The sequence below is a fragment of the Lithobates pipiens genome, unplaced genomic scaffold (genome assembly GCF_037356315.1).
Source record: "Lithobates pipiens isolate NorthernLeopardFrog02 unplaced genomic scaffold, aLitPip1_a1.2 Scaffold_28, whole genome shotgun sequence".
NCBI classification, from domain to species: Eukaryota; Metazoa; Chordata; class Amphibia; order Anura; family Ranidae; genus Lithobates; species Lithobates pipiens.
This window is the reverse complement of record NW_027507789.1, coordinates 37,988,261-38,014,178: the sequence shown is the minus strand read 5'-3', so window position 1 is coordinate 38,014,178 and position 25,918 is coordinate 37,988,261. Positions and strand designations below refer to the sequence as shown.

Below are 25,918 nucleotides of genomic sequence, written 5' to 3'. Positions count from 1 at the left end.
GTGTCCTATGCCTACATATTTTTTCTAATAGGTGTCACTCGTTTCCATCTCAAAAAGTTGGGAGGTATGCATTTAGGGCATACATCCATAGGCACACGTTGCTCTAAACTCTCATAGAGTTTTACAGCCTGATGTGGCTGGGCGGTGTGCCTGTGCCCTCCAGGGCCAGCTAAGTAGCGGAGCCTCATGCACTGGGGGCTAAACGCTCAGTGTGCATGAGGCCAAAGGTTGACCATGCCTGTACATTCAGCACTGGCATGTCCATTGTTAGCCTCCAGTTAAACAACAGCTTAATTCTCTGAATAATAAAGCTTCCCTTCTGGAGTGGATGGAAATGTGTAATATTAATCTTGTACAAGCTAAAGGTCAGAGGGAATATAGTGGCCCTCCTGAAGACTGGGTTGGAGAGAATCAAGAGATCTATGAAGATAAATAAATTCCACTTAATCAGACTGCTGGAACATTGTTTGTTTTCCGATGACTTGTCTAGTGGACAGAATACACAATTTTTTGTCTCTGCCATTGTGTGTCACTAGGTGTGCATTCCCATTGTTAATTGAATCACCTATTGTTTCTGTCTGTTGGCTAATTTGGCTAACTCTTGGAGGATCCCACATGATGGGATTAGCCTCGTGTCAGCTCTACCTCGTTATCCAAACCATTGTGTGATGTTTTGGGTAAATATTTTGTTTTATTGTTCATGTGGTGACTGACCTACCTTTGAAGTGTATAAAAACCTGTATTTCTGTTCAATGAAGAGTCATTCCTTTGGTTCTATCCCAACATCTTGTCTGTGTATGATTCTTGGGGTAAAAAGGGCTGGTACAAGCTCTCAGTCTGCTCGGAATGGTTTGGATGGCAGGAGGCACTGTTTGGTGGAATGAAACACCCAAGCAGGGTGCCAAAGCGTTTCTATCACCCTGGATGAATAGTTTAGCACTGGGAAACACTTTTAAGAAGATTAAAAGTGCATTTTATATACAACTATATAGATCAGACCAAATTGAGGAACAAAAGGAAAGACTTTGTTCCAAATCAGGTACAGTCTCTCGAAGTCATGAAAAGTTGGGAGTTATGTAAATGTACATACCGCTAGCTGCCCAGCCCAGCCCAGCCCTGTCCACCCACAGCAGCTGTCTTATAGAATTTGACAGGCTGCCAGCAGCAGTGCTAGGCAATGCCAAGTGCCCAGTGTGCACTGGGCCTTAGTCACCATCAGAAAGCCAGTCCAGAGCAATGGTGTGCAGCCAACACTGGAGTGAATGCATGTAAGTTGGTGAAGGAGTCTCCAGGGACTTTCTAAAAGTAGAACATGCCCATTGTTTAGGATTTGCTTCAGAAAACAAAATGGGGAAATTAGGATTTACATCTTTAAATATGGATTTTGGGTTTACATACAAACCAAAGGCACTTTGGGTAATTTACCATGCAGGTGTATCTCTTTTATAGAGATTTTTTTTTGCTGTGAGGATTCCAAAGCAAGGGTAGTATAGGAGGTCAAAAACAAATAATCGCCTTAGATCTTGCTGAAAGAGTTAACCTTAAAATGAGGAATACCTAAGGAAATCCTCTGTAAGACTGGTGCTCTCATTATTTTCATGTTTCAGTCCCGTAGTACAAGATTCAGTGTCTTAATAAGACCGCAGTGATGCAGCTGCCTCTATTAGGGCCTTGGGAGAGGGGATTTCTCAGCATTTAGAAACCCCTTCACTCTAAAGTATCTGTGTGATGCATGAGCTTATCGCTGCTGTTGTTGGGACTAAGAGACTTATAATAATTGTTTTCTCTAGCAGCGGAGACAGATTTACAGACCTAATCTAGAGCACATTGGAGCGTTCTGCGTTGTAAAAATGGAGGTCTCCCTTGTGTGGCTCTGGTGTCTGTTTATTACAAAAAGTTGAGAGCTACAAATCCTATTGTTGGTGTTCTAGGATGCAGTAGGGTCATGAAATCATTTCCGCTGGGTTGGAGAAAGTCATCGTAACATTTTCTAGTATGAACGGTATGGGTCAAGGAATGTGTAGCTTTAATATACAAAATTGAAACACTTATGCCGCGTACACACGATCAGATTTTCCGACAGGAAATGTTGGATGTGAGCTTGTTGGCGGTAAGTCCGACCGTGTGTATGCTCCATCGGACATTTGTTGTCGAAAAGTTTGATCGTGTGTACGGGGCTTAAGAGCCGTGCGAAAACTTATATAAACCACAATGATGAAATCAGTACACAAAATTAACACTGAATTTTGTGCTCATAAAACTGATAATATCTAATGTACAAAAATGTATAAATATTCCTAGTAGTTTCACACAAAAATACTATGATCATGTGCAAACCAATATTCTTATTTAGTCATCACAACCATATAGCAAAAATAAATTGTACAAAACAAAAAATTATAGTGTGCAAAAAACAATAAAAAATCAAGTGCGCACTTACATTTAAAAGAAACTCATGACAGGTTCAAATGTAAAATATCATTACCAGTATAATGGAATGGTGCTTCTCATTTGCCCATCTTCTTGTATACCCAGGTATGAGCTTTATGTATCGGAAGTGGCATAGGCAGAAATTACGCCATGGACCTATAGCCCCGCCCAATGCATTCCGTCTTTATTTGACGTCATCAGGCACCAGGGCTTATACTATCATCTAACTTTAAAAATCCAAAACTGGTTTAGAGGCACTCTTGGGTCTTGCAGAGGAGGAAGATCAAAAACAGCAGTGTTTTTTTGTCAACGTTTCCATGAAGCTCAGTCCATCTTTCTCAAGTCTTGAGAAATATGGAATGAGTTCATCGAAACGTTGACAATAAAAACAGTGCTGTGGGTGAGCACCTGGGCATTTACTTCAAACATAGAGTGCCTTGGCTACCCTTGTAATTCTTCAATCATTTAGCTTTAATATAGGTCTTTTCTGTACATTGTATTTGGCTGTCCCTGGGAATTAGAACTACCAAAAAGTGGTCACCATCTGGTGGTCAAAATGGCTAAACTTTGTCAGTTCATTGAAACTATAGAGATGTATTTATCAAAAAAAGTGCATAGCTGTTCATCAAAACTGCATGTACATTTTTTGTAAATGGGGCAAAATCTAATGTTCTCAGACTGTTATCTCTGCAGATCTAATGTTATTCATCAAAAAAAAAAAAAATTATGAATGGGAAAAAAAAAAAATGTTGCCCACTGGGAGGCACTGAGTGTGATAAGAAAAAAGTATGCTACTCACCTCCATCTAGTGGTTATAATGTAGTTTTTTTCTCATTCACTATTTTTTTTTAAAGCGGTTCTGCACCTAAAATAAAAATATTAAAAGCCAGCAGCTACTAATATTGCAGCTGCTGACTTTTAATAAAATCACACTTACCTGTCCCAGGGTCCAGCGATGTCGGCGGCAGATGGCGAGCGATAGCTCATCTCGCTGCTGCCCCCGCCGCCATCCTCTGTCAGGGAATTGGGAAGTGAAGCATTACAGCTTCACTGCCCGGTTCCCTACTGCGCATGCGCGAGTCGCGCTGCACGTCTCTTATGGTCCCCCACTGTGACTCTGGGAACTGTGTGTTTCCCAGAACACAACGGGGGGGCGTCTGCGGGGGTCTGCGGCGGTCTGCCCGGAAGTGGGTGCAGATACCTGGATTATCCAGGTAACTGCACCCCCCTCCCCCCTGAAAGGTGCTGATTGTGGCATCGAAGGGGGGGAGGGATCAGATTAGCGGAACTTCCCCTTTAGGGTGAAGAACCGCTTTAAGTCAGTGAATAATATTTGATCTGCAGAGAATATAACACAAACTGCCAGCGCTCGAGTACTAAAGGATGTTATTAGGCACAGAATTTACATATTCTTCTCATTCACTAGTTAGATGGCCATGATGTCATGTAATTGTACTTGGCCTTGAAGCTCACTTCAGTTCTGGGTAATCGTGAAATAGAGCTAACGTGAAAAAAAAAAAAGAGAGAATACAACAGCCTTCTGCATCACTTTATTTTTAAATCCATCTGAGGAAGAAGGCTTGTCCCTTGAAATCCATCTACTTCTCATGGTTTACCAACAGCATGTTGCCACGATTATACTCCCATTGTTCTATCTGCATGATTACATCACTGTAATTTTTACTTGTTTGTGAGTATTTTACTGCCTTTTATAAATAAAGTGTTGTTTTAGATGATGCATGAGCCTGTTGCACCCATTGTTGATTTCTAATACCCTGATGATGTACTGTAGAAGGAATTTTCTGTTTATTGTCTCTATATTATAGGCACAGAAGAGGTACTTGTTTTAATGAATTTTTAATGGGGGAAGATTAGATCTAATATTAGCTTTTCTGCTATATGTGAAAAATCAGATACTTTTTACCTGCAATCTAGCCCTGATCGTGGTTCTGGTAACTTCTTTCTGACCATGGTTCTAGGAAATTGTATATAATAACTGAACATGTTTAGAGCTTGTGCTGATGGGTTTTTGTTCACGGCAGAACGGCTTCACTCCTCATACGAGCTAATAAAGACATCAAAAGCAGCTTGAGAAAGTTGATGCAGCTTAAAAGGAGGTTAAATGTATCTGACAATGAAGTCTGAATGATCTTAGAAGTGTCTCAAACTGATGTCAATTGTGAGCAGAATGCAATTCATAGCAAGTTGCTTTTGCCAATGAACTTGTGTTGGAACAAGTTCAAAGCCTGTCAACACAGATCTTAATGTATTTGGTTGTTAATAATACTCTTTGTTTTCTTACCTGACCTTGGTAACCTGCCTTTGGTTACCATTAGGGATGAGTGAATCTGTCTGGGTTCGGTTCACAGGAGGTTCAGGGGAAACCCCAAGAAGGAGATGGGGTAATATGGGTGGGGCTTTTAGATTCTTGGAGCACCCTTTATAATAAAGGGGCATTAAAATATCTGTCCCCATCAGAGGAATGAGTACAGGGATACATTAGTACCTTTTACCCATTCAGTTAAATGTAAACAACCAACTACCCTAGAAAAAGTCCTTTAGTTGCGTTACAAAAAAATACAATCCTATTTTATAACAATGCCCCCTCTCCCATGTAATTCAGTATTATCACATCACATCATACAGTGATGTAAATCCACCTCCCATAACGGGGTGCAGTGACGTAATCCACTGATAGTCAGGACAACCCCACACATGATCATGTTTACCCCACTGGCTTACTGTCGTTAAATGAAAGGATATAATATAAACACAGTGCTGGATATCCTAGGAGACGTCATTGACCATGTCACCTCAACATTGGGACAAGGGTACCTTACAAGGAGGGGAGCTTTTGTGACCCTCTCCCTCCATTTAAAGATCCCCTCCCTCATAGTTAAAATGCATGTGGCATGGTTTAGTACAATAGGACAGGAGGTGGGGAGGGGGCACATACTAGCTGCTTACTCTTTCCTGGCCACCTAGGTGTCATGCCTGGATAAGGGTCTGGTGGAATTTTAGGGGGAACCCCATGCCCTTTTTCCCTTTTATGAATGTACACTGCCATTTTATAATAGTAAGCCATTCCTCATCCCTAGAGAATATGTACATTAGTACCTTTTGTCCCTAACCCATTTCCACAAAGAGTTACCTGTAGATAAACACACACACCCCTTGAAAAAATCATTAAATTTCATTACAATAGCACAACAATTTAAAAAAATGTTGTTTGTCCCCCATGTAAACGAGCATCGATCACACACTCCAACTGAAGTGTACACATCACACTCCCAGTGCTAAATGACAGGCCCCCGGCGCTGTAAAATTATAAACACAGCGTTGGGGATCCCAGGCGAGTTCCTTGACCAGATATGCTCAATGATCAAATTTGGTCAACTGCATCACTTGGGATCAGTGCCTTTCTGTTTTAAATTACAGCATGTAGGAATCTGAGCAGCTGAATAGCCACATTAGAAGCCTTGTAAAACAATAATGTTAATGGTAAAGCTAATTTTTTGTAAGTAAGATTACAGTTTAAAAAAAAAAGTTCACTCTCCTATGTATCTTACCGCTTGATCTATTCAAGGCTTCATTTAAACTTAAGGTCCTTGTCCTTACAACAGCTAAGCAGACCATTGACTAGAGAACGCCTGCTTTTTCCATTGAAAGTAAAACAGATTATGCTACATGAGAAAGCAGAGGCCAGGATATCAGACACAATAGGGAAGTACTTTGCTATCTGGTACCTTTGATTTAGACCAGTGGTCTTATTTGGCCCTTGACGTACTACTTCTCCCACTGACATTAACAATGGGACTTAATTTCTGCCACTGACACCAACTATGGGGCACTATTATTCCCACTGACACCAAATATGGGGCACAAATATGGGGCACTGTTCCTCCCACTGACACCAACTATGGGGCACTATTCCTCCCACTGACACCAACTATGGGGCACTATTCCTCCCACTGACACCAGTGATGGGGCACTATTCCTTCCACTGACACCAGTGATGGGACACTATTCCTTCCACTGACACCAATGATAGTGCACTATTCCTCTCACTGACACCAATAATAGGGCATAGTTGCCGACACCAGGACATTTTCAACTCCTACGGGCCATAGTTCAGCCCTTCCAAAGTCTGAAGGATAATAAACTGGCCCTTTGTTTAGAAAGCTTGGAGACCCCTGGTTTAGACATTTCCTTCCCCTTGGAGCAGTTGCTTGCTTAGCCTACTAGGCCTTTGAAAAGGGACTGCCCACGGGCCTACTCACCAATAGCCTTCCATGTACTTTCCATTTAATGAAATTAAGTTTCAGCCAACTCAATTTTTTTTCTTATGTCTCCTTCAACCAGAGCAGTGGTTCTCAGCCCTGTCCTCAAGTACCCCCAACAGGCCATATTTGCAGGTTTTCCTTTATCTTGCACAAGTGCTTTAAATCAGAGTCAATGGCTTGGTATTTTGGACAGCTTTTTTATCTAAGAGAAATTCTCAAAACATGGCCTGTTGGGGGTACTTGAGGACAGGACTGAGAACCACTGGTCTAGACAATGTATTATTGTTTTTTTTCACAACCAACCAGTTTCTAGGTCAATTTATGTTACTTTAAAAAAATGGAAATGTTTCCATTAATGTTATCACTCTGTATAATTACCATTTGTTCTGGAAATTTTATAATTAGGTAATTCCTATCCTCATATTGATTAGTGGTTCCAAATTAATAATAACTACTGTAGTAGGGAACAGACACAAAAATATACACTCAGCATCTTTCCAAAATAACTGTTCTGTTTATTATTATTACAATTTCGACAAAGGTTTTTTATACATCTTATTACGCAGGTATCACATTAAGATTGCTAATTTTATGGTAACAAGGGGCATAACATAGGCAGGCTAATTCTAATCCGGACTCGAAAGAATGCAAGCATGTAATGAAAACATTATGAGTGCCATATGCACACTGAGTCTAGTGTGCAATACATAGGCGAACATACAAAATAGAATACAATTATATACAGAATTTACAAATTTCCTTTACACATTTGTAGCAAAATGTAAAACAAGACCCAACAAAAACAATAAAACCATAAAAAATGTACTGACTTTACTGGGGTTTTGCTTCTTTGGGACGGACCCTTGACAGCTTAGCTCTAAACACTTGTGGTGTAAGAATACCATGGGATAACGGGTAATGCTACTTGATCTTTGTATAGACAGAATAACTGATATATGTGGTTTACTATTTGTAGAGGATTGATGGGTGTGTAATAGAAAAAAAATGATAGAACTGTCATAGCAGAGCAGTACATTAGAATGTGTAATGGTATCTGTGTATTAGTTTAAAAAAAAACACCCTGAAGTCTTTTTATTAGAAGTGGGCGATAATGATAGCAATAGAATAGCAATAGAATAAGCTGAGATGTATGTGCAATTGTATGATAGTATGAGTGATGGAGTGGTACGTGGATTCTCATAGTCTCATTTTATATATATATATATATATATATATATATATATATAAATATCCTGAGCAAAATTATAAACGCAACACTTTTGTGTTTGCCCCTATTTATCATGAGCTGAATTTAAAGATCTACAACTTTTTCTATGTACATAAAAGGCCTTTTTCTGTCTAAATCGTTGTTACTGAGCACTTTTCCTTTGCCGAGATAATCCATCCACCTCACAGGTGTGGCATATACAGATGCTGATTAGACAGCATGATTATTGCACAGGTGTTCCTTAGGCTGGTCACAATAACAGGCCACTTTAAAATGTGCAGTTTTGTCACACAGCACAATGCCACAGATGACGCACGTTTTGAGGGACCGTGCAATTGGCATGCTGACTGCAGGAATGTCCAGCAGAGCTGTTGACCTTGAATTGAATATTCATTTCTCTACCACAAGCCATCTCCAAAGGCGATTCAGAGAATTTGACAGTACATCCAACCGGCCTCACAACTACAGACCACGTGTAACCACACCAGCCCAGGACTTCCACATCCAGCATCTTCACCTCCAAGATCGTCTGAGACCAGCCATCCGGACAGCTTCTGCAATAATCGGTTTGCATAATCAAAGAATTTCTGCACAAACTGTCAGAAACCATCTCAGGGAAGCTCATCTGCATGCTCGTCGTCCTCATTGGGGTCTCGACCTGACTGCAATTCATCATCGTGACCAACTTGAGTGGGAAAATGCTCACTTTGGAGAGGTGTTCTCTTCACGGATGAATCCCGGGTTTTCACTGTACAGGGCAATGGCAGACAGCGTGTATGGCATTGTGTGGGTGAGTGGTTTGCTGATGCAAATGTTGTCCCATGGTGGCAGTGGGGTTATGGTATGGGCAGGCGCATGCTTTGGACAACGAACACAGGTGCATTTTATTGATGGCATTTTGAATGCACAGAGATACCGTATTGAGATCCTGAGGACCATTGTTGTGCCATTCATCCATGACCATCATCTCATGTTGCAGCATGATAATGCAAGGCTCCATGTTACAAGCATCTGTACACAATTCCTGGAAGCTGATAACATCCCAGTTCTTGAATGGCCAGCATACTCACCGGACATGTCACTCATTGAGCATGTTTGGGATGCTCTGGATTGGCGTATACAACAGTGTATTCCAGTTCCTGCCAATACCCAGCAACTACGCACAGCCATAGAAGAGGAATGGACCAACATTCCACAGGTCACAATCAACAACCTGATCAACTCTATATGAAGGAGATGTGCTGCACTGCGTGAGGCAAATTGTGGTCACACCAGATACTGGCATTGATTTACTAAAATCCACTTTGCACTACAAGTGCACTTTCAAGTGCAGTCGCTGTAAATCTGAGAGGAAGATCTGAAATGAGGGGAAGCTCTGCTTATTTTTTCATCCAATCATGTGCAAGATATAATGCTGTTTTTTATTTTCCTTGCATATCCCCCTCGGATCTACAGCGACATTACTTCCAAGTGCTCACTAACACAGATTTAGACAGATTTGTGAACATTATTTGAGAGAAATAGGCCTTTTGTGTACATAGAAAAGGTTGTAGATCTATAAGTTCAGCTTATGATAAATAGGAGCAAACACAAAAGTGTTGCATTTATAATTATGCAGAGTATATATATATATATATATATATATATATATATATATATATATATATAAAAAAATATATATATATATATATATATATATACAGTGCCTTGTGAAAGTATTCGGCCCCCTTGAACTTTTCAACCTTTTGCCACATTTCAGGCTTCAAACATAAAGATATAACATTTTTATTTTTTTGTGAAGAATCACCAACAAGTGGGACACAATTGTGAAGTGGAACGAAATCTATTGGATTTTTGAAACTTTTTTAACTAATAAAAAAATGAAAAGTGGGGCGTGCAAAATTATTCGGCCCCCTTGCGTTAATACTTTGTAGAGCCACCTTTTGCTGCGATTACAGCTGCAAGTCGCTTGGGGTATGTCTCTATCAGTTTTGCACATCGAGAGACTGAAATTCTTGCCCATTCTTCCTTGCAAAACAGCTCGAGCTCAGTGAGGTTGGATGGAGAGCGTTTGTGGACAGCAGTTTTCAGCTCTTTCCACAGATTCTCGATTGGATTCAGGTCTGGACTTTGACTTGGCCATTCTAACACCTGGATACGTTTATTTGTGAACCATTCCTTTGTAGATTTTGCTGTATGTTTGGGATCATTGTCTTGTTGGAAGATAAATCTCCGTCCCAGTTTCAGGTCTTTTGCAGACTCCAACAGGTTTTCATCCAGAATGGTACTGTATTTGGCTGCATCCATCTTCCCCTCAATTCTAACCATCTTCCCTGTCCCTGCTGAAGAAAAGCAGGCCCAAACCATGATGCTGCCACCACCATGTTTGACAGTGGGGATGGTGTGTTGAGGGTGATGAGCTGTGTTGCTTTTACGCCAAAAATATCGTTTTGCATTGTGGGCAAAAAGTTCGATTTTGGTTTCATCTGACCAGAGCACCTTCTTCCACATGTTTGGTGTGTCTTCCAGGTGGCTTGTGGCAAACTATAGACAATACTTTTTTGGATATCTTTGAGAAATGGCTCTCTTCTTGCCACTCTTCCATAAAGGCCAGATTTGTGCAGTGTACGACTGATTGTTGTCCTATGGACAGACTCTCCCACCTCAGCTGTAGTTCTCTGCAGTTCATCCAGAGTGATCATGGGCCTTTGGGCTGCATCTCTGATCAGTCTTCTCCTTTTCTGAGCTGAAAGTTAAGAGGGACGGCCAGGTCTTGGTAGATTTGCAGTGGTCTGATACTCCTTCCATTTCAAAATGATCGCTTGCACAGTGCTCCTTGGGAGGTTTAAAGCTTGGGAAATCTTTTTGTATGCAAATCCAGCTTTAAACTTCTCCACAACAGTATTACGGACCTGCCTGGTGTGTTCCTTGGTCTTCATGATGCTCTCTGCGCTTTCAACAGAACCCTGAGACTATCACAGAGCAGGTGCATTTATACAGAGACTTGATTACACACAGGTGGATTCTATTTATCACCATCAGTCATTTAGGACAACATTGGATCATTCAGAGATCCTCGCTGAACTTCTGGAGTGAGTTTGCTGCACTGAAAGTAAAGGGGCCGAATAATTTTGCACGCACCACTTTTCAGTTTTTTATTTGCTAAAAAAATTAAATTATCCAATAGATTTCGTTCCACTTCACAATTGTGTCCCACTTGTTGGTGATTCTTCACAAAAAATTTAAATTTTATATCTTTATGTTTGAAGCCTGAAATGTGGCAAAAGGTTGAAAAGTTCAAGGGGGCCGAATACTTTCGCAAGGCACTGTATATATATATATATATATGAGAAGTGGGTGGTGAAGTGGTTCATGTCTATTATTATTAGATAAGATGAGTGGGTAACAATGCCTTTGTTAGTGTTAGTTGAGTGATTTTCTCATTCTCACATGTTCCACATCAGAAGTGAAAGACAAGGGTACAGAATGGCATATCTGTGCGGATTTGTTGTGCCACATCCTATAAAAACTGCAAACAAAGAAAATCCCTATTGGTGGACTTTGGAGGCATGTACAACCGTATGATAGAGTACAAAACTGTATTTTTATTGGTACACAATCTATATATACGTAATCACAAAAAATAAACACGAAATAATACAAAACAATAAAAAAATAAGAAAACAATGTCTATACTGCAGAGTTGAGCACCCATGCACAATAACGTGAGCCCCAACAGTCGTTAACCTACGCGTTTCGGAGGGATTGTACACTCCTTCATCAGGCATAAGTGTAGATTATATAAAACAAGCTTCTAGTAATTAATTGTTTCGTATTATTCCGTGTTTATTTTTTGTGATTACATCAGAAGGACAATATATAGCATTCTATGTACAGTCATACTTGACGACTTTTAAAAAACATTTCATAACAGTTTTTTTTTTAGTTTTTGTGTCTATGTGCATCACGTACTATACTGGCTTAGTGGACCATTGAACACTATAGTATAAATACCTGAATTATTTACTATATATGTAACTGAACTGCATCTATCTTCAAGTTTTGGATAGAGTGGTAGGGGATCAAGGTTATATTGCTGCCTGTGTCATCACTGGGGAGATTTAAGCCTAGTACACACGGCTGAATGTTGGGCAGCATCCGCAACCATACAGAAACTGACTGTTCAACCTGCTTCTGTCAAAGGGTCATGACCAAAAAAGGCCTGCCGACTGGCTCTTGGTCAGCACTCTCAGCCAAGAGCGTTCTGTCGGGAGGACCATTTCTTTGTCGGAACACAATAGCACAGCAGAAGAGATTGAATGTTAGTACAGTAGCTCCAACCTCAACTGTCAGTTTTTTTTTTGTTCAACCTGCTGGGTTAAAAAAAAAATACTAGTGATGTGTATGAAGCTTTAAAGTGGTTGTAAACCCTTACAAACCACTTTGACCTACAGGTATGCCTAGATTAAGGCTCGCAGGCGCACAGCGGCGCGCAGGCGCACTGAGCGCGGCATTTCCAACAATGGAGCTGCCGCGCGTGTCGGCTCCCATGCCCATGCGCGGGAGTGACGTCATCGCGGCTTCGCTGAATGACAGCGGCGGAGCTGCGAGACCCCACCGAGAAGATGGATGCGCTGGACTACAGGGGACAGCGGTGACTTCGCTGGCTCCTGTGTCAGGTAAGTGACACATAATGGGCTACTATGCGATGCATAGTAGTCCATTATGCTTTGCCTTTGCAGGGAATGAAAGAGGAAGTAAACTCATCAGGGTTTACTTCCTCTTTAACTTCCTTTTTTATTCTTGTTACCATTGTCACCAGGACTGAAAGTGACATTTTGAGTTGCCACAAGAAAAGGAACAGAGGCGAAATGTTTCAGTTGGTATATTTATTCCAGCTACAACTGTCTAAGAAGAGATTTACTTCCCTCTGGATAGATTTATTCTCACTTCCTGTTGTGTCTACAGGACAGGAAGTACTGTAAAAGGCAGTCTCTTGAATGGGGCATGAATACAATTTTTTAAAAATAGGGGTTTTAATGATTTTCTACTCTATCCAAAATAAATCAATACTGTCTTTACATACATTTTGAATGAATGAATGAATGAATGAAATACTTGTATAGCGCACAATGCGAACTGAATCGCCTCTAGGCGCTGTTTTGAAGTTATCAATGTAGAAAATTTGTATATTTTTGTATTTTATTTTGTTTTCTTTCCTTTCTGTGGAAAATTAGTACAAAGCAAACAAATACAGTGGGGACGGAAAGTATTCAGACCCCCTTACATTTTTCACTCTTTGTTATATTGCAGCCATTTTCTAAAATCATTTTTTTCCTCATTAATGTAAACACAGCACCCCATATTGATAGAAAAACACAGAATTGTTGACATTTTTGCAGATTTATTAAAGAAGAAAAACTGAAATATCCCATGGAAATAAGTATTAAGACCCTTTGCTCAGTATTTAGTAGAAGCACACTTTTGATCTAATACAGCCATGAAGTCTTTTTGGTAAAGATGCAAGTTTTTCACACTTGGATTTGGGGATCCTCTTCCATTCCTCCATGCAGATCCTCTCCAGTTCTGTCAGGTTGGATGGTAAACGTTGGTGGACGGCCATTTTTAGGTCTCTCCAGAGATGCTCAATTGGATTTAAGTCAGGGCTCTGGCTGGGCCATTCAAGAACAGTCACAGAGTTGTTGTGAAGACACTCCTTCGTTATTTTAGCTGTGTACTTAGGGTCATTGTCTTGTTGGAAGGTAAACCTTTGGCCCAGTCTGAGGTCCTGAGCACTCTGGAGAAGGTTTTTGTCCAGGATATCCCTGTACTTGGCCGCATTCATCTTTCCCTCGATTGCAACCAGTCGTCCTGTCCCTGCAGCTGAAAAACACCCCCACAGCATGATGCTGCCACCACCATGCTTCACTTTTGGGACTGTATTGGACAGGGGATGAGCAGTGCCTGGTTTTCTCCACACATACCGCTTAGAATTAAGGCCAAAAAGTTAGTTCTATCTTGGTCTCATCAGACCAGAGATCTTATTTCTCACCATCCTGGAGTCCTTCAGGTGATTTTTTTAGCAAACTCCATTTCATGTGTCTTGCACTGAGGAGAGGCTTCTGTCAGGCCACTCTGCCATAAAGCCCCGACTGGTGGAGGGCTGCAGTGATGGTTGACTTTCTACAACTTTCTCCCATCTCCGTGATCTTTGGGTTCTTCTTTACCTCTCTCACCAAGGCTCTTCTCCCCCGATAGCTCAGTTTGGCCGGACGGCCAGCTCTAGGAAGGATTCTGGTCATCCCAAACGTCTTCTATTTAAGGATTATGGAGGCCACTGTTCTCTTAGGAACCTTAAGTGCAGCAGACATTTTTTTGTAACCTTGGCCAGATCTGTGCCTTGCCACAATTCTGTCTTTGAACTCTTCAGGCAGATCCTTTAACCTCATGAATCTCATTTGCACTGTGAGCTTTAAGGTCTTATATAGACAGGTGTGTGGCTTTCCTAATCAAACACAGCTGGACTCAAATGAAGGAGTAGAACCATCTCAAGGATGATCCGAAGAAATGAATAGCAATATGAGTGTCACAGCAAAGGGTCTGAATACTTAGGACCATGTGATATTTCAGTTTTTCTTTTTTAATAAATCTGCAAAAATTTCAACAATTCTGTGTATTTCTGTAAGTATGGGGTGCTGCATATACATTAACCTCCCTGGTGGTACGATTATTTCAGATTTTAGGTGCTGAAAGCGGTACCATTATTTTGCATGGAAATATGGCGTTTTATATTGTAGGCCTGTAATTCTTAGAAATAATTCACTTAAATCTGTCCAAACAAGAGTCTAATAGACATTCCGAGTATGATAAAATTTAAAATTTGAAATCTGAAGTCATAAATTTTATATATATATATATATATATATATATATATATATATATATATATATATATATATATATATATATATATATATACTGTATATATATATATATATATATATATATATATATATATATATAAAATAAATAACTATGTATAATTATAACAAATAATATAATAATAATAATAAAAATGTTTTCAATAATGTAATCAAAAACACTAATTCTTAGAAATAATTCACTTAAATCTGTCCAAACAAGAGTCTAATAGACATTCCGAGTATGATAAAATTTAAGATTTGAAATCTGAAGTCATAAATTTTATATATATATATATATATATATATATATATATATACTGTATATATATATATATATATAAAATAAATAACTATGTATAATTATAACAAATAATATAATAATAATAATAAAAATGTTTTCAATAATGTAATCAAAAACACTAATTCTTAGAAATAATTCACTTAAATCTGTCCAAACAAGAGTCTAATAGACATTCCGAGTATGATAAAATTTAAAATTTGAAATCTGAAGTCATACATTTTATATATATATATATATATATATATATATATATATATATATATATATATATATAAATAAATAACTATGTATAATTATAACAAATAATATAATAATAATAATAAAAATGTTTTCAATAATGTAATCAAAAACACTGAAAAATGCTGAGTTGCAGAATTGTCGCTGTCATTACTTTTAGTGTTTGATGACGAATTTCCCCACAAATTACTATCGCTCAACTCTGCGAGTGATTCTAATTTATTATCGCTGTTTTCTATCTGGTCTATAACCACTTTTGATGTAAACGGACATTTTTTGGTTGCTATGGACAATCTCCAGTTTCCTGGCATAAAGAATAGTATTTATAATATAAAACTGCATGAAGGACACTGGACAAACCACTAGGGACAAAGGGGATGTGTAATTATTTGATACAGTACTGTAATTTGTAAGATTACAGTATACTGTATCTATACTGTGTTTTTTACTTTTTGAATTTGGTGCCGAACTCCGTCCCCATGCGTCGCAACGCTCGCAGGGAATGGAGCTCTGCACTCTCACTGATCTAGCGAGACATGGCGGCTCGCTGATCACAGCGGGGAGACATCGCTGGATCCAGGGGACAAGGTAAGTAAACCCCTAAATGGATCCAGCGATGCGATCCTGAGTCTGTCTCGGGAATACCGCTTATGGTAATTAAATCTCACCCCAAGCCAGACTTGGGAATGCCGCAAGGGAGGTTAATGAGGAAAAAAATTAACTTAAATGATTTTAGCAAATGGCTGCAATATAACAAAGAGTGAAAAATTTAAGGGGGTCTGAATACTTTCTGTCCCACTGTACATTTGAAAGCAGCATACAAAGAGCCTCAGGGGCAGAGAAGATAATTACAATTCAAACAGACCTACTAAAATATCAATATAGTTGTAAAAAAAATTGTCCACAAGCAATAAAGGCTACCAACCAAAACATTGCCCCATGCCAAAAAAGAGGGGAAAGAGGGCCACGGGGAGAGGGATGATGTTCCAGGACTTAAAATGAACACATTTTTGAGAGAGGGGGAGAGAACAAAGCTGCCCAAACTCTTCTCCGGACAGCAAAAGAAAAAGTGAGGAAAAAAGTAGCAATGAATTCCCTGGGGATGGTAAGGCGACAGGAAGGATGCCCATGCAGTGCAACCCATTATTCGAAACTGGGGTGGGCCATATCTGTATTCATACAGAGAGCAGGGAACGGTCAAGATTGAGTTATAGGTTATCCATGGGTCTCAAGTCTTCAAGAATTTAGTGTATCTAAAATGATAGAGGTGAGGTTCTTGTGAACCATGGTTCCCATGAGCTGCGGCTTAACCTCATCAGAATTTCTGAACGGTTGGTGCCAAGCCTTGGCCAGTGTCTGCTGAGCTGCAGGAAACTCAAACCCATCTTTTTGTATTTTAAATTATATATTATACTGTATATAATTATAAATACATTTTATCTTAGACGTCTTGTAGATGATAAAATGAGTATAAAACCAGCTATCTTTCCACTGGTAAAAATCTCCAGGAACATCTATTCAGGATCTGTCACTGCACCTGGAATTTAGAGGCAGCTGAAAAGAAAATATATCTATTTAAAAGAACTCCGCAAAGTGGAGGAAAAGCACGTCAAACTAAAGGACATTAATGGTGATGCGTTTTCTATGTCTCATAAGATCTGTGATGGTGGCAAGCCGAAGGATCCTACTGAAAACTCATGTGGACTTCAGCTGGATATTTTGCGCTAAGGATACCCCACAAAATTAGTAGAGGTTGCTACGTTATGCTATCAGGCATATAGGATGTAAATAAAAGTATAAACCCTGTGGTGACGTGATCTAGTTTGCAATTTTGTCAATCCTTAGCAGTGGCTGTCCTACAATAAATGAGCCTTGGGAGAATTTGGAGAGCCATCCGGTGTTTCTTCATCACCAGATTTCATAATCCTTCCTGAAGGATACCTAAGCTCATTTTTTTGGGTGTTTGTAGAATTTAAATAACACATCTGATGGATGGTTAACTGAGATTGTGACCTTCCCTCTTAGATTGTAAGCTCTAAGGAGCAGTGCTCTCTAATTCCTACTGTATTAACGTGTATTGTATTTGTACTGTCTACCCTTGAGTTGCTGCATAAACTGTTGGTGCTATATAAATCCTGTATAATAATAATAATAATTACTGAGAAAGAGATAATGCAGCAATTATTGGGAGATAGGGCTGAAAAGGTAATTTTGTAAGAGTTTGTGTGGGAAGACCTTGGCAATAATTCTAGAATTCTGGAGAGGGCTGTAAACGGTCCACATCTCTACTGATGTTTTACTAATCCTTCTCACAATAAATGACTATGACTATGTGGCCAATGTCTTATCTCAACCGTTAAAGAGACTCTTTTCATTCCCCAAGCATATAACATAGGGGTACTTTCATAATCTCAAAGCTTCCCAATTAACTCTCTGAAATAAACAGCCTAAAAAGATTAAATACTACTGCCATTCTTATGCAACTTTTTACTTTTTGTCAGAAGTCAACAGTTAGGCTTTCACGTACTGTATATTTCAAACTATTCCTCCAGGCTCATGATATGTGCAGAAATTTTCTTAGCAAGCAGTAAATTACCTTTAAAACAATTAAAACTCACTGACCTCTGTAGCGTCAGGCATTGTGGAGCAATTCACATTCAACTTCATACAACACTATAGTAAAGTTGTTCTCTCTAGCCGCTGAGCTCCCTACTTTCAGCAGAAACTCATTAACTCAGAACTCATCAACTCATTAAGCCTTCCAGCCTTCTAATCTCCCTGGAGCAGAAGCTCTGGTTAGAGGGAGCAGAGTAAGCTGAGCTACCGACTTTGATGCCTTTAGAGCAGGGGTGCCCAACCAGTGGCCTGGGGGCCACATGTGGCCCGCAGAGCCTTCTGATGTGGCCCGCGACCTCCTGCTCTGGGATGGCGGGCTGGCAAGTCCAAATTGTGGGTTGCCGACCCACCATCCCAAAGCAAGAGTGTTGTGGATGAAGCCAGTAGTAGAGGAAGCAAATGGTTGTGGAGCAGAGCCGCATGAGCTGACCTGAATGGAAGACTATTGTTAAAGGTAAGTTTATTACTAAATTCAGTTTGTATATGGGCATATCTGGGCTGCTTTCAAACTGATCCGCAGGTGCAGCGCAGAACACCTGCAGGTTACCTGCACTGAGCTATAGAATTCTGCTATTACCTGCAGGTTTGGTGCACTTCGGAAAGTGCACCACCCCTGCAGGATATAATAGAAGTCTATGGCAAAGAACAGCTAAGCCACAGGTGCACTATGCTGCACCCTCAGTGTTGGTAAACCACAGCGCATCAGTGTGAAAGCAGCCTTAGGCTGCTTTTGACACGATCGGTTCCAACACGATCAGAACCTCCATTCACCTCTAGTGATCCACAGATGTAAACAGACTTATGGCCATTTACACCCACCTACCTCCAGTCCGATTATAAAAAAAAAGAGACAGAAGGGGGGGGGGATCCATCCCCTTCCATCTGGGCAGATCTGAGGGCCCATAGAATTGAGCAGGCTGTGTCTGTGTCAGCTCTGCATATGCGGAGTGCACTTGGACCTGTCATCTGCCCACTCATTGTGGCCCATGACTAGTTACCAAGTTGCTTAAGTGGCCCTCGCTCTTCAAAAGGTTGGGCACCCCTGCTTTAGAGCTTCTGCTGTTAATGTTGACAATGAATTGCTCCACAGTGCCTGCAGCTACAAACAACAGGGGTTGTTTCAAAGCTCATTTGCTGCTTCACTTTATATGAAAATTGAAATACTCAAATGCCAATAGCCTCGCCACAGGTTCATTTGAAAGGTTGTGCATAGGGATGTATATGTGTTCATTATATGTTAATGGTTGCAAGATACTGGTTATCAAACTTTAATAACAGCAGTCGCACCTGATGCAACAGGAACCTCATAACACATAAGGCCTTCATGGCAACCAGATAAAGACAGTAGGTTATTCGTTATATATCGGAAAAAAAAAATCACAATCTGCTCTGATTGAATTGATTTCCTAGAAGAGTTTTTTTGTTCAGAGCCTGGACTTAATTGGAATGCAGTATGTGTCCAGTATTTGGAAGCAAAGATAAAATGAGCAATATATGACCAGGGGACTGTGCATTAAGGTGTAAGCCCTTGTGTGTGTATGAGAACAAGATAAGAGGTATGTCCCTGACATTTCAGTAAATGCCTCTCTGTTCTCTGATCTTTTTATAGTTGCCTTGAAATTGTGCCAGGCGCTCACAGAATGAGCAGTAATTCTCAGCCAGTGGCTCATTTAAGAGGCTGTGCAGACGGCACCTATACATTTATCTGCTAATAAGTACATCGGGCTTGAAATCTTATTTGTTCCTCTAGAGGTGGCTGAACTAATATCCAGATATTTTTTTTCTTTTCTGTTTAGGAAACGCGCCCCATTTCTTGCGCTTGCAGAACGTGGAGGTAAATGTCGGGCAGAATGCTACTTTCCAGTGCATAGCGGGAGGAAAATGGTCTCAACATGACAAACTCTGGCTGCAGGTAGGCAAGGCTAATGGGGCAAAAACCCATCAATGTAACCATTATACATATTTTACATTATTGTGTCTTAAGACATCTGGATAGCAAATCACCTAAAGTGTGGTATAGAAAAAGAAAAAAAAATTACTGAGGTAATGGATAATAAAAAAGCTGCTGGCGCAACAATTGACAAATAGGGCATAAACCTAAAAAACTCATAAGTGCAGTGCTTAATAATTCATAAAGTGATCATATATATAAACATATGTCACAACAAAAGTCTATGAAAATCACATCACATTAGTGCATAATGAAAAGTTCATGATAGAAACAGTCCACAAAGAGCCATCAATGCTGTATCCTTATACAATCAAAATCCACAATGGTGCTTGGAGTAATAGTCCACAGATATCGATGGCCACCAGCTTGACAATCCCACCATGGACAGTAATATTGTACTTACCAGAGAGTGTGGACCCAAATACCTTACGGCAGTGAGTCACACAAACAGGGATGATTACAAATCACATAAGGAAGCACAGGCGTAACATATATGGATGGATCTCACAAATCCCCTTGGTTCTAGGAGGAATGGACCTCTACTTGGATGAACCGTGTTTCTCAGATCAAACACATATGTGGAAACAAATCAAGTAGTCGCATATAGTGTAAAAAACATTAACAACAGATTTTATTTAAAATTACAGAACACTTGCAAAAAAAGTATACAGCGCTTGTTGTATAGAATGACCTTGGCAGAAGCTGGACACTGACGCGTTTCGTCAAACATGACATCTTCATAGGGCTGGACTATGATGACTCTTTGTGGACCGTTTCTATTATGAACTTTTCATTTTGCACCAATGTGGTGTGTTTTTCATCTACTTTTCTTGTGACATATGTTTCTATATATGACTTTATGAATTATTTAGCCCTGCACTTATGTGTGGTATAGTGGGAGGGAATTTTTTTTTTTACGAGAGTTAAAGGTGGTATTAAAGGCAAAGCCAAAATTGTAATATATTGCAGCTTGCCAATCCTTAGATGTGATGACTGTATTTGTTTTCTTTTTTAGCGGTGTTTTCACCTGGCGATCTGGCCAGTAACACACCTCCTGTATTAGAGTGCCTCAACTCTGGATTAAGGAGCACAGGGGGCACTTTTAGACAGCAGCATTTCTAGGTGGAGGAGAGTTTTACATGTGTAGTGGTACCCTTGTGAGGGCTGCTGAGTATTGTAGTCTACCTATCACCCTGCCCAGCTAGGCACACCATTTCCAGTCACAGAAAACAGTCCATGCACTTTTTTTTTTTATTGAGGGGAACTAACTTGGATGGGATAAGAGAATATGGGATGCCCACTGAATTGCAGAATATTTAGATGGGACCACCTATATACACTCCTTTTATATACACTCCAGTCTTTACTCCAGCACAACACTTGCTTGCAGCCTATTCCTCCCCAACACCTCCAGCACTTTTCTTGCTTCCACTTCCAGGACCAACTAGCACAGGTTTAGGCCTGATACTGACTCAGCCAGGCCTTGCAAGTTCCCTTTGCGGGTAGGGACCTGGGATCCCTATGGTGTAGCAAAAATATGACAGTCTCTGATGCTAGTTGTCCTACTCGTGGCTACTGTTCCCAGTACCAACTCTTCAGGCCCTGCCAGTCCTCCTAGTTGCAGTTGCTTCTTTTCTCCTGCCCATACTTCCACATTCCACACCTCTGGTTCAGCTCCCATCCCAGACTGCTCTCTGCCAGTCCTCCTGACTGTGCATCACTCACCAGCCCTCTGGACTGCAACATGTGGTTCCTCCCTGGAGACTTGCCTGGCAGTGCTCTCTCCCACTGTCTTCTCCTTGATCTCCTGCCTTCAATCCACAACACCTCCACGTGTTCTCAGAGGGTCCCATCCGCACCCGAGACCAGGCCCCATTAGTTAAAATTTTTCAAATAAAAGCTGCCAGTGTTAAATGTTTTTCCTCATCCCTGTAAACTGATACATTCTGCTGGAGAGCTTGTTCTTTTGAAAATGACAGAATAGAAGACAGAAAGCCTAAAAAATAACAATAATAAAAACGAATGCAGCCATCACATCTAAGAGTTGATGCGTTGCAATATAATAATGGTTTGCTTTTTGGTTTAATACTACTTTAAACTGAGAAGTTAGTGGACAGGGAGTACACATTAATTAAAGGAGAAGTACAGCCAAAGCTCATTTGGCTGTACTTCTCCTGTGGATCACAGCAGTGCAGTTTGTTTTCAGCAGACAGCGGGCTGAAGCCATCACAGAGCCGGTCCAGGCTGGGGCAAGATTATGACAATAAAGTCGGGATCCACCCACATGCCTGAACCAGCACACCACTGAGAGCCTGAGCTGGCTGCTTCCACCTCCTCCACAGCCCTGCGCTCCAGTGAGCAAGTAGGGGGGCAGAGCAGAGAGGGGTGACTGACAGTCACCTCTCTCTGCTCAGGGAGTCTTGACAACGGAGCGATCAGCGGTGTTTGATCACTCAGTTCACAGTGTTAAAGCCGGCGGGGGACAGATGCAGCATCAGATCGATGCTGCATCCACCTAGGTAAAGATGATTCTCTTTTAAGCCCCATTGTGTTTGGCGGCCAGTGCCACCAGCTGATTGCAATCCATTCAAGTGAATGAGGCCGTGGCACAACTGCATGCACTGCCCTGGAGACTGATATCAAGACAGATTTGGCTATGTACACTATGTGACAATACATTTCATTTTTTAGAAAAAACATAAGAGGATTAAATCATCCAGGTTTGTTATCTTCCTGTGGTTCTGATTTAACAAGCAAATTGTGCAGAATTCAGCCAGGACTTATTTAGCCGTGTTGTGCTTGGGATTGGTAATACATTTTTATAGGAATTAATAATGACTTTTAGGATCATTATTCAATAATGGCGCTGCAAAATTATCCCAAATGCGCCCAGTAGGAGGTGGTGTGTTTGCTACAAATCAAGTGACAGATCTGTCAATACTCATTAGTCGTATTTGAAACGCTCGACTGTCTTGCTATAGCAGAGTGAAATACACTAACTTCAGTAGAAACAAAAGGCAGGAAAATTTGATACGCCTAATAGCAAACCATTAACCAACGGATAAGGATGCTCACATTCTTGTTTTTATTGCCACAGATGACAAGTCCAACCATTTTGCATAGCTGATGGTTAAATCTGAGAGGGTTCTGCTGTGAAATATTTTTAAAGTCCATGTAAAGCTATGCACCTTGTTGGACTTAACACTTACTAATCCAGGATATTTTACAAAGTGGCCGGATTCCTGGAGTTTTCCTTTAAATGCTCTCCCTTTTTTGTGTAGACATCCAAAAGCCCTAAGTCTACTTCTTGATTGTGATGTCAGCCGCCCCAGCAGACTCAGAGCTGTAGCCTAATGCCGCGTACACATGATCAAATTGTCTGGCGTACTTAGTCCGCCGAAACGCATTTCACCGGACAATTCAATCGTGTGTGGGCTTCAGCGGACTTTCTCAGCGGACTTAGAAAGTATTTTTGCAGTCCAATCTTTCCGCCGGACTTGGGTTTCAGCGGACAATACGTTCGTCAGTGTGCTAGTCCGGCGGACTAAGAATGACGCATGCTCAGAAGCAAGTACAAAAAAGAAGCTATTGGCTACTGGCTATTGACCTTCCTTTTTCTAGTCCCGTCATACGTGCTGTACATCATAGCGCTAGAAAACTCGGGACTTTCTGTGTGTCCATGTGTGGCCAAGTCCGTCCTTTAGAAAGTCCGCCGGACTATCCGTCGGATTGTTTGCCGGACTAAGTACGCCGCACAATTCGATCGCGCGTACGCGGCATAAGTGACACTCAAGAGCAGAGGTCCCCAACCACCCTAGCGCCAGTGGGGTGCGGTGGTATTAAAATATATATGGACCCTAAATGCTGCAATAATTCATAATTTGTAATGGGTTGTGGCACAAAGTCATTCATGCTCAGGTGGGAATTAAAGCCTGCTGAACAACATTAATGTAACATTGGAGTGCCAGCTGTGAATGTCCATTTCTATAGGGCTTCCACATGGAATTCTTACACTACTTTGCATCCATGGCTGCCAATACAAATTTCTCTTTATTGGTAAATGTTGATGTAGCGCCCTGTGATTTAGTCAGGGAGCTCCTCACCAAATTCATTGTCAGGAGTACCTACTGTAGATAGTGGTTAGAGATGCATTGATTTCCCCTGTTTGGCCTTGTTGTACTTTTTCTCTTCTGCCACTAGATGGCCAGGCACTTGGTGGCATTAGATATGAGAAGGACATTTTAAGGTCAAGTTATGGGTATTTGGGATATCTCAGCCAATTTCTTGAATCTCTTAGCCTGCTGGGAGAACCTATATATTCGGGTGGAGTCAGGTGATCTATGTTCTGTGCCACCTAGATGGGTGTATGGGTAGACGTATGCCGCACACCCCGGGCTGCTAGGCCGGAGATTGGGTTTCTCCCAGGGACATTTGGCTGCCAGGCTGTGTGAGGGCCGATCCAGAAGTAAGAGGGCAGGTCAGGGTTGGGGCTGTGGCTTGCAGTTGCGGAAGCAACCAGAAGTGACGGTTCTGCCGGCCGGAGAACCTATCAGTGGTCAGAGGTGGAAGGGAAGCTGTCGCCACAAAGGGACCAACCACCTTTACCAGGAACCACAGTGGGTAACTGAAGCAAGTACTGGAACCATATTTTCACTAAAAAGGCTCGGTGGAGAATCTGGAAACTTCAGGCGGTAATCAAGTCAGGGACCCAACCAGCGGAGGAGATGCTTGCAAAGCAGCCTTGTGTGTCAAGCCAGGGACCTAGCTGGTTATCAGGGGTGAATCTTGAGAAGTATCTGTAGTGCCAAGCTAGGAACCCAGCATATAAACAGGGGTGACGCTTGAGGAGATACCATTGCAAACCTTGGAGGAGCTCAAGGAATTCAGAGTCAGTGAATCAGTGGGTCTAGTGAGAGCTCATTATTGAAGAACTATAAGAAGCACTTGTAGAGAAACTGAAAGAACTGTTACGTTTACGAGTTAGGAACTGTTAAAGGACTGTTACCATAGGAGACAGCATTCCTGCAAGTGTAAATGTGGCTACTTGCTGGGGCCTTTCCCTGCACAGCTGTCCTTATATTGAAGTCTTGGAGTCTGCCAATTGAATCTATAACTACTTAAGGGTGTCCTTGACCTAACCCTCTTTCCCTTACAAAAATATAAAAAGGACTGTTTAAAGAAATTAAACCTCTTTTGCATCCAAGAAGTGTCTGGCGCCCAATGACTTCCACCATCTTTGCACCCACTATGCCTCACAACTCACTACATATGATGTCAGCAGTCTGTGGCCTCCAAGGTTCTCATTAGACTGGAAGAGGTAAAAGACTTTGCTACATTGACTTTGTCAGTATTGCACATTGCCCCCATGACTGGCCCCAGCAGCGATCACCTGTCTGGCGGTCCTAGCTTGAGTGAATGTGAACAGCAGAGCACCTTTTCCAATGCAGGGTACATACTGACTCAAGCAGCAGAGCACAAAGGTTGCATACCAGGCAGATGGTGCAGCAGCAAGACAGTGAGGTTCAGCTTTCCTTCCTGAGCCCCTCTGGACTGGACCTGCTGCTCTCCCAGAGACAATAGAGACCGCAGCAGGAACAAGAACGTGGAAGCCAACATGGTGACATCCTGACAGTATTAAAATACCTCTGCCGACCCAACAAGAGGTGGAGCCCAGGTAGAGCCAATACAAATCAAGCCTCACTCACTCGCCCCCATCCACCCCTCACTGCCCCACCCCGAATAGGTCACGGACTGCACCAGTCTGCAGCCTGGGGGTAGGGGATCTCTGCATTATAGTATTTCTCTTTTCTCTTTCCCCGGCAGCTACATAAAATATTATGAACAAATGTGATGGGAGGGGTAAAGGAGCTGGGCCAGCATAGAAAGTAATTAGACATGCCCAAAATTGGGAAGGGCTACGACATTTAATTTCATGATTTCATTTGGAGTA

At 41.2% G+C, this 25,918-nt stretch overlaps 1 protein-coding gene across 13 annotated transcripts in view; it reads left to right on the top strand.

The window, feature by feature from the left end:
• Positions 1 to 25,918, top strand: part of PTPRT (protein tyrosine phosphatase receptor type T) — a 654,130-nt gene that overhangs the window by 282,008 nt on the left and 346,204 nt on the right. For all 13 annotated transcript variants that reach the window (XM_077459099.1, XM_077459105.1, XM_077459107.1 and 10 more), the window contains exon 5: positions 19,814 to 19,929. In XM_077459099.1, the coding sequence (XP_077315225.1) occupies positions 19,814 to 19,929 (116 nt within the window). The remainder of the gene's footprint in view (positions 1 to 19,813; positions 19,930 to 25,918) is intronic.